The sequence below is a fragment of the Asparagus officinalis genome, unplaced genomic scaffold, assembly GCF_001876935.1.
Source record: "Asparagus officinalis unplaced genomic scaffold, Aspof.V1 AsparagusV1_Un490, whole genome shotgun sequence".
In the NCBI taxonomy this organism is placed as follows: domain Eukaryota; kingdom Viridiplantae; phylum Streptophyta; class Magnoliopsida; order Asparagales; family Asparagaceae; genus Asparagus; species Asparagus officinalis.
The window spans coordinates 12,271-25,375 of record NW_017972755.1 but is presented as its reverse complement, the minus strand read 5'-3'; the positions used below and the strand labels follow the sequence as shown (position 1 = coordinate 25,375).

Sequence of the window (13,105 nt, the reverse complement as noted above, 5' to 3'; positions counted from 1 at the left end):
CTGGAGATCTAGAAAGATGAAAAAAGTTGTTAGGATTGAGTACGTTCTGATACCATGTTAAATTAAGTACTCTAGTCATTACACCAAAACTTTTGAGGACTGTAGTTTTATATTTATTCTAACAATCTCCAACAAGTCCTACAATCTAATTCTAATTACATGGTCAAACATTGCTAATATCATGTGTGCAATAAATCTGGTCAATCCATTGCTCATTATTACTTATAACATATGACTTCTCCATTATTTTTATTTATGCTGTTGTTTGTACTTTATTATGATTAACGCTTCTTCATTAATCTTTCTAGATATGGGTCATCACTTGAGTGAGATTGATATGAAGCTTCTTTTATAACATATGTGCATGGGATCTATAGCACTAGTTGATATAAGCATTAACAGTGATATAAGTAACTCTCTAGTGTCTTTTTGGTGTGATTATTCCGTGTACATATATGATACTTCATCCTCTTGGCTCTTAACTCATCAGTAAATTATATTTTATTGACTATTGTNCCCACACACACACACACATACAGACGTATACATATTAACTGTATGAAGTTTGTGCAAATTTAAGGACTAATAGTATGGGGCTACGTGAAAAAAACAAGAATGCACTATGGATTTGTATGCTACATCCATACCATTAGGTATAGGATGATGCCTCAACACGATATATCTATCATGTCAAGTAACTATCTTAATATGTGACGTAGTTCGTTGGGCAAGTTGGGTAGTATTTCACTGTTTCCATAACTTAGCTTTGAAGAGCAGATTTAGATCCAAATTTCACCTTTGATCTTGTAGGAATGGTTGAAAAGCTACTCTTATAGACGTTATGGTCGAGGAATTTACTATATGAAGGAAGCATGGAAAATTTTGTATCACACAATTTACAACTGTACAGATGGAATAGCGGTATGGTCTTTCATTAAATTTGTTTACTTCCTGATCTCTCTGCTCTTAACATAGTGTAGGGTTATTTCCTGCAAAATGTTTTCGGTAATCCGCTTTTCATTTTTTCCCTCAGAAGTTTTTGTTTCATGCAATCATTTTATAGTCACAAAATTTGCTAGCTTAGTGATTACTATATGTAGTTGTACTAGAGTTCCCTCATTTCCAGCGGGCACATCATACTTTATTATTCCTGTAATATATGTGACTTTTTTGACAAAACACATTAAACATTTTATAATCAGAAAGCATGCAAAATTTATTTGGTTACCTAAAAATTGTTTTTCTTTCATGCATGTTAGTTAAGGGTTTGCCTCATGAAACTATAAAATTGAATATCCAGTTTGAAATTTTTACAATGTTAATGCTTTTTTCAAGTGCTTCTGAGATTTCAGAGATAGTAATGCACAACATAATTGGTGTATACTTAAACATATTTCCTTATGCTCTCATCTCCATATTTTGGTGCAGGACCATAATAAGGACTTCATTGTCGAGCTTCCAGATTCTGGCCCATTTTCTAAGGACCCTCACATTTCAAATGAAGGCTATCCACAGAAGATGATTACACAGGAAAATAACCATAGATTCTCCTTCAGGGAGACCCACACTAATTTTCCTGTGCCACATTTATGGTATTCGACTAAAGAAGTTATAAATGCTTTAAAGTTGTTCCTTCATGTAGGAAATGATCTACGAGGAAGTCTCACATTTAGGTATATGCACCCATCTCATCCAAAATAATGTTCAGATGCTTGTTTCTATATTTATCTTTTCTCCTAATAATGATTCTACTTTATGATCAACATTATTCTTCATGTTCGTCTATCATTGTGGTCGTCTATATAATTTTTTATTTAGCAGAAGGGAAAAATAATACAAATTAAACCAGCAAGAGGAAATGAAAAAGGCAAAGGGAGTTACCTGTGACATTTTTTAATATTCACTCAACCTTCTTCGGCTTGTTTTGTGAGTTGGAGAAGATCCCTAGTCTGTTAATTCAAAATGTATAATCTTACTATTCATCTAGACTCTTCTTAGTTCCAATATGATGCAAATTGAGGATTTATCCTAGCCTGAATGATCAAGATAGGCTGATTTGTGCCGTAGTCTTTGCTGTTGAGGGTTCACATCAGGCTGACAAACAGTTGTAAGACATGGCAAATATTTGATCCTTACATGTTTTTGATCAACCATCACTTTGTTGAGAATAGAGCTTGAGTTGTGCGAGTGAGTGCTAACTGTGGGTACTTTTTCGTCTCAGGTATGACCTGGTAGACCTCATGAGGCAAGTGCTTGCAAAATTAGCAAACCAAGTTTATTATGATGTGATGTCCGCATATGATGCAAATGATGCCAATGGATTGATTCTTCAAAGCCAAAAGTTCCTCAAACTAATTGAAGATATTGACACACTTTTGGCTTCTGACGACAATTTTCTGCTTGGAACGTGGTTGGAAAGTGCGAAGAAACTAGCAGCAAGCCAGGAAGAGCAAAAACAGGTGACGATCAATACTTCTACACAAAATCTCCTCTACTAGTTTGAAATTTTTTTCTACATATACTTATGGTTTATGTTCTCCAGTATGAATGGAATGCTAGAACACAAGTGACCATGTGGTATGATACCACGAGGACCAACCAAAGTAAACTACACGACTACGGTAATGCGCCAACATTTTTTGGCCGCCTAGCAAGTAGACTACCTGTAATTACTGATTTGTTGTTCCTTTTGTTTGTCTGCATCTAATGATCAGCCAACAAATATTGGAGCGGGCTTTTGAAGGAATACTACCTACCAAGAGCTTCAGCATATTTCAAGTATTTGTCAGTAAGTTTGAAAGGCAACATAAATTTCCCATTGGAGAGTTGGAGAGAAGAATGGATAACCTATTCAAAAAAGTGGCAAGCAGGTAGTGAGCTATACAAAGTGAAAGCTGAAGGTGATGCTCTTGCCATTTCAAAAGCGCTGTTCAGTAAATACTTGAGTTGAAAAGCTATCAAAGGTGATAAGCTCAGGAGAGAAGAAAAAAGGGGACAAGGGGGAAAGAAAAACCAAAGCAGAAGACGGCAACAAACAGCCGGTGGTTTTGATGTGCAGTATCGACTGAACAAAAATGAGTTAGTTTTCTTTTGCCCCTCATTGGAAAATATCAATGATGCTGATCCTAAAGGATTCCCTAATAATATATACCCACTGTACGTGAAAAAAATGATGTAAAACATGATATCAGTTATTAATCAGATGACCCAAAACATATCCTTGGCAAACTTGTAGATTATTCAAAGTGACTTTGCTTTAATAAAGAGGAGTGCATCAAGAATTTCTCTTATTTTTCCAATTGATGTGAGCCTGAGATTTGGGATCATTATTATTATTATTATTATTGAAAGAAGGAAAAGGGGGCAGGACCAGGCTAACAACGATATCGAGATCGCACTTCAGTTTAGCAGTAAGCTTAAGAGTTCTTCCACAACACGGGGCTAAACAGAAGGAAACAAACGAAAACCCACCAGCAGAGCTACACAAGATTACCCGAACAACACAATAAAAGGAACCGAAAGAAAGCCATAAAAAACTCAAAAGTAAGTAACACCTTTTTCTTTCTCCCTCAGACATCTTTTTGTTCTCACGGCCTGTCACTATGATTCCATGAATTACATGCCTTGATCCGCCGCGCAGAGCAACGGCAACAGGATAGGTAATTGTGGGGGCCCACTTACGAAATTACGTGCCAGAGATTAATTGAACCGAGTGCTGGGGGGCCTTTCCTTAATTTTGTTTTTGTTTTACCTCACTCGTTGCTTGACACGAACAAAGTCCAATTTCCTCCCGGTAACGAAGTCCAATTTCCTCCCAGTAATATTTGGCCAATTTTAGCCACTTTGACCAATTGACAAATAAATTCATAGAGGCGGACATTTATGTTTTCATAATTTTGCCTATTTTTTAGCTACCCATTGAAAAATAATTTCACAGATGACAAAATCCAAGATTTCATGTGCTATATATATAGCCCATGAATATTGGCCATTCTTAGTTATTTCAACCTGTTGTCAAATAATTTCTTGGAGGCTAAAATTAAATATTTCACTAGTTATAATCCTTAATTTTTAGACATTTTTAGTTTTTTGACCCATAGATAAATAATTTTGCAGATGTCAAAATTTATGATTTCATGAGTTCCAGCTCAATAATTTCAACCATTTTTTAGTCATTTCCACCGGATGATAAATATTTTCTTAGAGGAAAAAATTAAAGATTTCATGAGCTATAACACATGATTTTTGATAATTTATAGTCATTTTAACCAAATGATAAAATTTTTTAAGGAATCCAAAATTCATAATCTTCATAAGCAAGCCATGATTTTTGGACTATTTTAGTCATTTTGAGCCTTTGGCAAATGTGTTCACGAGATCTAAAATTAAAGATTTCACAAGCTGTTACTCACGATTGATGAACGTTTTTAGTTGTTTTGACCCATTGCCAAATATTTTTTGCAGTAGCCAAAACCCACTATTTCGTTCGCTATAACCTATTATATTTGGCTATTTCTAGTCATTTAAACCACTAGCAAATAATTTTATGAAGGTTAAAATCCGCGATTTTGTTGGCTAGAAGCCATGATTTTTGGTTATTTTTAGTCATTTCAACATGTTGGCAAATAATTTCTTAGAGAACCAATTTCACGATTTCATGAGCTATATAACCCATGATTGTTTGTCATTTTTAGTCATTTAGAACCATTGGTAAATAATTTTGCATGAGCAAAATTCACGATTTCATGAGCTACAATCCATGATTATTTAACTTTTGCTATGGTTTCAACTTATTGGCAAATAATATCATAGAAGCCAAAATTCACAATTTCATGAGCTATCACCCACAAATTTTGGCCATTTTCAGTTGTTTCAACTCGTTGACAAATAATTTTGTGGAGGCTAATTTCATGATTTATTGATCTATTAACCCATGAATTTTGGCTAATTTTAGTTGTTCGGACGTATTGGCAAATAGTTTTGAGGAGGTCAAAATTTATAATTTCATGAATTATAACTGATAAGTTTTGGCCATTTTTAGTCATTCGACCCATTGACAAATAATTTTTTAGAGGCTGAAATTCATAATTGGAGAACAATACTCTATGACTTTTTTTGGTTTTTTTAGTTGTTTCAATCCGTTGGGAAAAAAATTCCTGGAGGTCAAAATTCACAATTTCATAAGCAATAACCCGTGATTTATGACCATATTTAGTTATTCGACCGATTAGTTTTGCCTAGGCCAACATTTAAGATTTCATGAGCTAACCCATGATTTTGGCTATTTTTAGTCATTTTATCTCATTGGCAAATAATTTCGTGGAGGCATAGATTCACGATTTTATGAGCTCTAACCCGCGATTTTTGGCTATTATTGTAGTCATTTAGACCTGTCGAAATTTGTTTTCATGGAGGCCAAAATTCAAGATTCATGAGATAGAATCCATAATTTTTGGCAGTTTTAGTTATTTTGACCCATTGTCAAATAAATTTTCGGAGATCAAAAGAAAAGATTTCATTAACTATACCCATGGTTTTTGGCCATTTATTTGGTAGTTTTGACCCATTGGCAATTAATTGTATGTAGTCTAAAATTCACAATTTTATGAGCTATAACGCATGATTTTTGGTCATTTTTAGCCATTTTGACCCATTGGCAAATAAGTTCTTGAAGTCCAAAGTTAAATACCCCATGAGCTATTACTCAAGATTTTTGGCCAATTTTAATCGTTTCGACTTGTTGTTAGATATTGTAGCAGTAGTCAAAATTCAAGATTTAGCAAGCTATAACCCACAATGTTTGGCCGTTTCTATTCATTTTTGACCTATTAGAAAATAATTTCACAGAAACCAAAATTCACGATTCCATTACTATAACCCATGATTTTTGGTAAATTTTAGTCATTTCGACCCATTATCAAATAAATTTTTGGTGGCTAAAATTCACAAGTTCTTGAGCTATAACCAATGATTTTTGGTTAGTTTTAGTCATTTCGACCCCTTGGCAAAAAAATTTGCGGAGGGTAAAATTTATGATTTAGCGAGTTATAAATCAAGACTATTGACATTTTTAATCATTTGGACCTATTGTTAAATATATTTTAGTATCAAAACTCATAATTTCGTGAGTTATACCTCATGATTTTTAGCTATTTCTATTCATTTTGACCCATTAGTAAATAATTTTGTAGAGGCCAAAATTCACGATTTCATGTGTTAGAAGCCATAATTTTTGGCTATTTTTATTTCTTTTAACCCATTGACAAATTATTTCACTGAGGCCAAAATTCATGAGCTGTAACTCATGATTATTTACCATTTTAAGTCAGTCCGAACCATTGCTAAATAATTTGTGAAGGAAAATTTCACAATTTAATGAGTTATAATCCATGATGATTGGCCTTTTTCGTTTAATCATTTTGCAAATAATTTTATGGAAGCCAAAATTCATGATTTTATTAGCTAGTAGCCAGGTTGTTTTTAAGCTTTAGTTATTTCGACCTATTAGCAAATAATTTCACGGAGGCTAATTTCATATTTTAATGAGCTATAATTCATGTTTTTTTTGCTATTTTTAGTTACTTAAACCTGTTAGCAAATAATTTCAAGGAGGTTAAAATTCACTATTTCATAAGCTATAACTAACGAGTTTTGGCCATTTTTAGTCGTTTTGATCTATTAGCAAATAATTTTGCGGAGGCTAAAGTCCAAAGTTTGATGAGATATATACCATGAGTTTTGGCCATTTTAGGTGTTTGAACCCATTGGGAAATAATTTTGTGGAGACCACATTCACAATTTCATTAGTAGTAACATATAAATTTTGGCTATTTTTAGTTATTTGATCCATTGGTTTCTGTAGACGGATAAAAATGTTGAACGCTCAACCAAGCACCCTATGACGCCATGAGGAGACTCGCGAGGGTATAATGGTCATTCTAAAGTGACCAAAAGGGTTCAACATGACAAATAGACCAAAAAGGAGCCAAGGGTGCAAAGGCACGAGGCCTTGGACGTAAATGGAGCGTGAATAAGATTAAAATTCCCTCAAAAATAGACTAAGGCATGTTTACGTGTGGTCAAAGACCACACGATTCCTAAGGTCACACGAGACTAGGATTTAGCGGTGCTAAGATCACGTAAGGTTAACAGTGTGTAAACATTTCAGCAAAGTGACAGTTGAACTACGAGACTGTGGCAAAGCAGAAGTATTAAAGCCCTACAAAATAAAGTCCCTCCATAAAGTTTGTGTCGGGCTACAAAAGCGAACAATGAAAGCATTTACACAATACTACCAGCCCCGCACAAATAACAAAATCTGCAAGAGTTTTTGAGAAAGAATGCCGTGTTGTTATCCATTTTGTGCTCGTACACTGAAAAATTAGTATAGTAACTTGCATTATTCTAGTAGCGTGTAAACCCACAAAAACTCATAAAGAGTGGCATCTTTCTTGATGGAGGCCCTTAACACACATCCAAAGGGCTTAGAGTTGGATTCAACATTACAAACTTCTACCAAAAGTCTCCTATCTCCTATCTAAGCCTTCTTGTATAGGTTTAAGCTCTCCTCTTCTCTAGTAGGGTTTCTCCTCCTCTAGAGAGCTACTTAGGCTCTCTTTGGTTCCTTAGACGACATGCTCTCTCTTTATTGGAGTTCTCTCATCGGCCAACTACCTTTCCGTCGAGGTTTGCTCATTAGGATTTTCATCACCCAAGAGCTACTACTACTCCCTCAAGGAGTTCCATCCTCTCATAGGGTGCGACAGTAAATTCAAGAGTGACTATTGTCTTACCTGGAGTTATCTTCTTCCTTCAAGAGAGTCCACAAACAAACCCTAGAAGGAAAAATAATAATTTTTGGGCTTTCAAGAAATATTTGTCTACGGGTTTAAACAACTAAACGTGACAAAAAGTTATGAGTTATAACTCATAAAATTATAAATTTTTGCATTTGTGAAATTATTTGTCAATGGGTTGAAACCACTAAAAATGGCCAAAAGTCATGTGTTATAACTCATGAAATCATGAATTTTATCCTTCAAGAAATTATTTGCCAACGGGTTGAAACCATAAAAACGGCCAAAATTATGGGTTATAGCTCATAAAGTTGTAAAATTTAGCCTTAGGGAAATTATTTACCAATGGGTCGAAGCCACCAAACATGGCCCAAAATTATTAGTTATAGCTTATGAAATTGTGAATTTTAGCCTAAAAATATTATTTACTCATAGGTCAAACTACTAAAGGCGAACAAAAATTATAAGTTATATAGCTCATAAAATCATGAATTTTGGCCTCCGATAAAATAATTGCCGATTGCTCGAAACCACTAAAAATTGTAAAAACTCGTAGGTTTTAGCTCATGAAATTGTTAATTTTAGCCTCTAAGAAATTATTTGCCAACTAGTCGAAACCACTTAAAATGACCAAAAGTATGTGGGTTAGAGCTCATGAAATCATAAAAATTGGCCTCCAAAAAATAACCTGCCTATGGGCTGAAACAACTAAAAATGACCACAAAATCGAGGGTTATAGATCATGAAATCGTGAACTTTAGCATTTGTGAAATTATTGCCAAAGTGTCTAAACAACTAACAATGGGAACAAATCATGCATTATATCTCTTGAAGTTGTGAATTTTAGCCTCTGGGAAATTATGTTTCTATAGATCAATTGATAATCATATTTTTATTATAATTTTATACCCTTATTATCTATTTTATATGAATACATATGCCACTAATAATTATTTTTATCTTTAATTACATGTTAATGAAGAATAAAAGCCCAATATCTCTTCTCTCAATAAAGCCCACGAATTAATGAAAAATATCAGCAAAAGCCTAAGAAATGCCAAAGGCCAAAGCCAAAAAGAAAAAGAAATGTCAAATTATCCAAAAGCACAAGCCCAAGAACAAATACAAGAACAAGCTTCGGACAACAACCGGAGAGAACCTCACATCGATACCAACATCGATGGGGGCATCGATGCCAGCATCGATGCCCGTATCGATGCCAGCATCGATACGCCTATCGATGATTGCATCGATACCATCGGCCAGACAGTTACAATCCAAAAGCTAAAATTTATTGTTTTTGGATAAGATTTCAATTCAAGGGCTCTCATTCACCGATGTTTACTGTAAATAGGGATAGAGAGTGAGGGGTTAGAGGTGTGAAAATTTTTATAACTCTATTTGGAGAGGAGGGTTACTCTTAATTGAGAAGATCTTTCAAATTTGTAACTTTTGTTACAATTAATAAAAGAATTTTTCTCCACTTTAAATTTTTCTTTTCTTCTCTTTGTTGGATGATGAAGATGAAGATGGAGATGAAGAGCAATTTGAAGGTTTGCTTTTTTTTTTATTTTTCTCTTTTATTTCTTATTTCTTATTTCTTTTTAGTAATTTCTTATTGCTTATTAGTTTAGATTTCTATTCATGTCTTGTAGAGTAGATTTATTTTCTTGTCTTTTTATTTCTTTTTGTATTTTAATTTGTAGAGTAGATTTATTTTCTTACATCTTTATTTCTTTTGCAATGTTGTTAGATTTATTTCTTGTTCATAGTATAGTTTTTCTTATTTTTCTTTTCTTTTGTTTTGTAATTAGTTCTTATTCTCTTTAATTCATTTCTTGCTTTTATTTCTTAGGATGTGAAATTAATTCTTGTAGGAATCTTAGAATTGTATGAAACTAGTCTAATTTCCTTTATATTATGCAAAATATTCTCTTGCACTTAAAATGATCATGTTTAGGATAATCAACCAGAGAATTAATTGATAGAAGAAGAATTTGATAATCTATGCTTATCTTAAATGGTTTGATAGGTTATACTTATGAATTCTAGGATTACTATCTTGTTATTGTTCTTATCATGATTTTTATTTTGACTTAGATGATAATTTGATAGGTTATACTTTCCTTAAATGGTTTGATAGTCTATACTTAATAAATCTAAATTGAAATATGACAAAAAGAGAATAGTTTGTATTTAATAATTGAGATTAGCTAGTGGTTTCAATTTTAGATTTCTCATATTAAACCCTCCATCTTTTGTTTTCTTGATTTTTCTCTTTCTTGCTTTTTATTTTATTCTTTTATTCTTTCTTCTCTCCTCTAAAATTCAATTTATTGTCACTTGCATATATTCAAAACAACCACTTATCATATCTCTCACCATAATCACACTTATTCTTTATTCCTATTTTTGTCACGCACAAAATATAAGAACCAATTCTAATAATCTCTTAAAATCACCTTCCTCGTGGGATCGATATCTTTATACTATAACTTGATTGATTGTGCACTTGTAATTTTTGGGTATATGTTTATACCGCATCAAGTTTTTGGCGCCGTTACCAGGGAAGGTGCTTAAATATGATTTTTATGGGTTATAGCTCATGAAATCGTGAACGTTGACCTCCGATAAGTTATTTGCTAAGGGGTCAAAACTATTAAAAATAATTAAAATTTGTGGGTTATAGCTCATGAAATCGTAAATTTTGGTTTCCGAAAAATATTTGCTTATGAGTCTAAAGCGCAAAAAATGGCTAAAAATCATGGGTTATAGCTCATGAAATCGTGAACTTTGACCACTAGAAATTATTTTCTATAGGTCTAAACCACTAAAAATAGTCAAAACTCATGTGTCATAGATAAATAAATCATGAATTTAGGCCTCCAGAAAATTATTTGCTTACAGGAGGAAACCATTAAAAATAATAAAAAATTATGGCTTATAGCTCATGAAATCATGGACTTTGACCTCCATGAAATAATTTGTGAATGTGTTGAAATCATAAAATATTTCCAAAACTTGAAATATTGCCAGAACTTATGGTTTATAGCTCATGAAATTAAGAAATTGACCTCCAGGAAATAATTTGTTAACAGGCCGAAGCCATAAAAAATAGCCAAAAACTTGAGGGTTATAGCTTATGAAGTTATAAATTTTGGCCTTGGGAAATTATTTGCTTACAGGTTGAAACCAGTAAAAATAGCCAAAAATCGTGGGTTATACCTTATGAAATTGTGAACTTTGACCTCCACGAAATTATTTGTGAATGGGCGAAAACCACAAATTTGGCCTCTAGGATGTTATTTGCCAACGGGTTGAAATGACTAAAAATAGCCAAAAATCATGGGTAATGGTCATGAAATCATGAATTTTGGCCTCAAAAAACTATTTGTCGATGGATTGAAACCACTATTAATGTCAAAAAAAATCATGGCTTTTAGCTCGTGAAATGCTCAATTTTAGCCTCCATGAAATAATTTGCTAACAGGTCAAAACTACTTAAAATGACCAAAAATCATGGGTTATAGCACATGAACTTGTGAATTTTGGCCTTTAAAAAATTATTTGCCAACGAGTTGAAGCAGTTAAAATAGGTCAAAATTTGTGGGTTATAGTTGATGAAATAATGAATATTGTTCTCTAGGAAATTATTGCCAATGGTTTGAAACCACTAGAATTAGCCAAAAATCATGGGTTATAGCTCATGAAATCGTGAACTTTAGCATTTGGGAAATTATTCTCTAACAGGTTGAAACAACTGAAAATGACCAAAAACTATAAGTTGTAGCTCATAAAATCGTGTTAAACCTTTTGGAAATTACTTACCAACTAGTCAAAACTATTAAAAATGGTAAAAATAGTGGGTTATAGCTAAATAAATTATGAATTTTAGCCTCCAGAAAGCTATTTGACTACTGGACGAAACCACTAAAAATGGTCAAAAATTGTAGGTTAGAGCTCATAAAGGGATGATTTTCGTTCTTCGTGAAATAATTTCCCAACGCGTCAAAACTACTAAAAATGGTCAAAGATCAAGCGTTATAGCTCATGTAATCTTGAATTTTGGCCTTCCCGAAATTATTTGACAACATGTCAGAACCTATAATAATGTCAAAAAATCATGGCTTATAGCTCATAAAATGGTAAATTTTGGCCACAAAATTATTTGCCAATGAGTTAAAATTAGTAAAATTATCCAAATCCTATGGGTCGTAGCTCATTAAATTATGAAATTCAGCCTTTAGCGAATTATTTGCCAATGGTTCGAAACCACTAAATGGCCAACATAGTAAGTTATAGGTCATGAAATCGTGAATTTTTGCCTCAAGAAAAGTATTTGCCTATGGATCGAACCTACTAAAAGTAACTACAAATCATGGGTTGTAGCTCACAAAATTATTATTTTTATCCTTCGGGAAATTATTTTCCTATGGGTCAAAACCACTAAAAATGTCAAGAAATCATAACGTATAGCTCATGAAATGGTGAAGTTTGGCCGTTGTAAAATAATTTGCTAACATATTGTAAAGCATCGAAAATTTGAATATTTTGTGATAAATAATAATAAATATGTTATATGAAGATAAATATGATATTTTGATGTTTGAGTATGCTAGGAATTAATTTAAGATGAATTCAATGTATATACGTGAATATACGAGTGCAAATGCACAAATCATGCACGTGACCAGTTAAGAGTTTAGGTCTTTAACACACTAATACAGTTAGAATCTTAAAAAATTCAAAAGACAAAAGTTGCAGGTCTCTTCAATATATTTCTAACAAATCTTAAATCACCTCATTCCGAGGTCGGATGAGAAAATTACAACCAATACACTAAACAGATCATGCACAGAAAATAGTCATCCATTTCTTTTCAGATGTACAGTATCCTGATTCTGTAGCAAGTTTTCTATAGCAGAAACACTGTGATGGAAATTACTGTAGCTATAGTGCGCAGGTTTCTGCTTTCGACGTTTTTTTGGCACTGTCGATGTTGCGCGGCTGGTGCAGTATGACAACACCTCTCATTAACTTAAAGAACTGATTAATTGTACCGTCAAAAGCCAAAAATAAATGCATGATTTCCTCTTCTTGTTTCTTCTCTCAAAAACAAAGAAGAACCTGATACTGAGAGTATCAGTTCCCAGTTTTTAAAATAACGACTCCTCTTCTCCAAAGAAATCTCTGTCAAAGAGAAATAACTCCAAACCTCTTTACCAACTTCCAAACTCTATACAAAGCCTCCCTTCCTCCTCTCAAAACGTTCCTACAACTTTTGAATTGTTTCTAATATTGAAGAAGAG

The 13,105-nt window shown here is 33.1% G+C and overlaps 1 protein-coding gene across 3 annotated transcripts in view; it reads left to right on the top strand.

Annotated features, from left to right (window-relative positions):
• LOC109827880 (alpha-N-acetylglucosaminidase) overlaps window positions 1-3,295 on the top strand; it is a 75,325-nt gene extending 72,030 nt beyond the window's left edge. For 2 of the 3 annotated variants that reach the window (XM_020394900.1, XM_020394901.1), the window contains exons 15-19: window positions 811-921; window positions 1,429-1,673; window positions 2,222-2,459; window positions 2,543-2,621; window positions 2,715-3,295. In XM_020394900.1, the coding sequence (XP_020250489.1) occupies window positions 811-921; window positions 1,429-1,673; window positions 2,222-2,459; window positions 2,543-2,621; window positions 2,715-2,950 (909 nt within the window). In that variant the 3' untranslated portion in view covers window positions 2,951-3,295. The remainder of the gene's footprint in view (window positions 1-810; window positions 922-1,428; window positions 1,674-2,221; window positions 2,460-2,542; window positions 2,622-2,714) is intronic. The other variant, XM_020394902.1, reaches the window with a different exon arrangement.
• The last annotated feature ends 9,810 nt before the right edge of the window (window positions 3,296-13,105 follow it).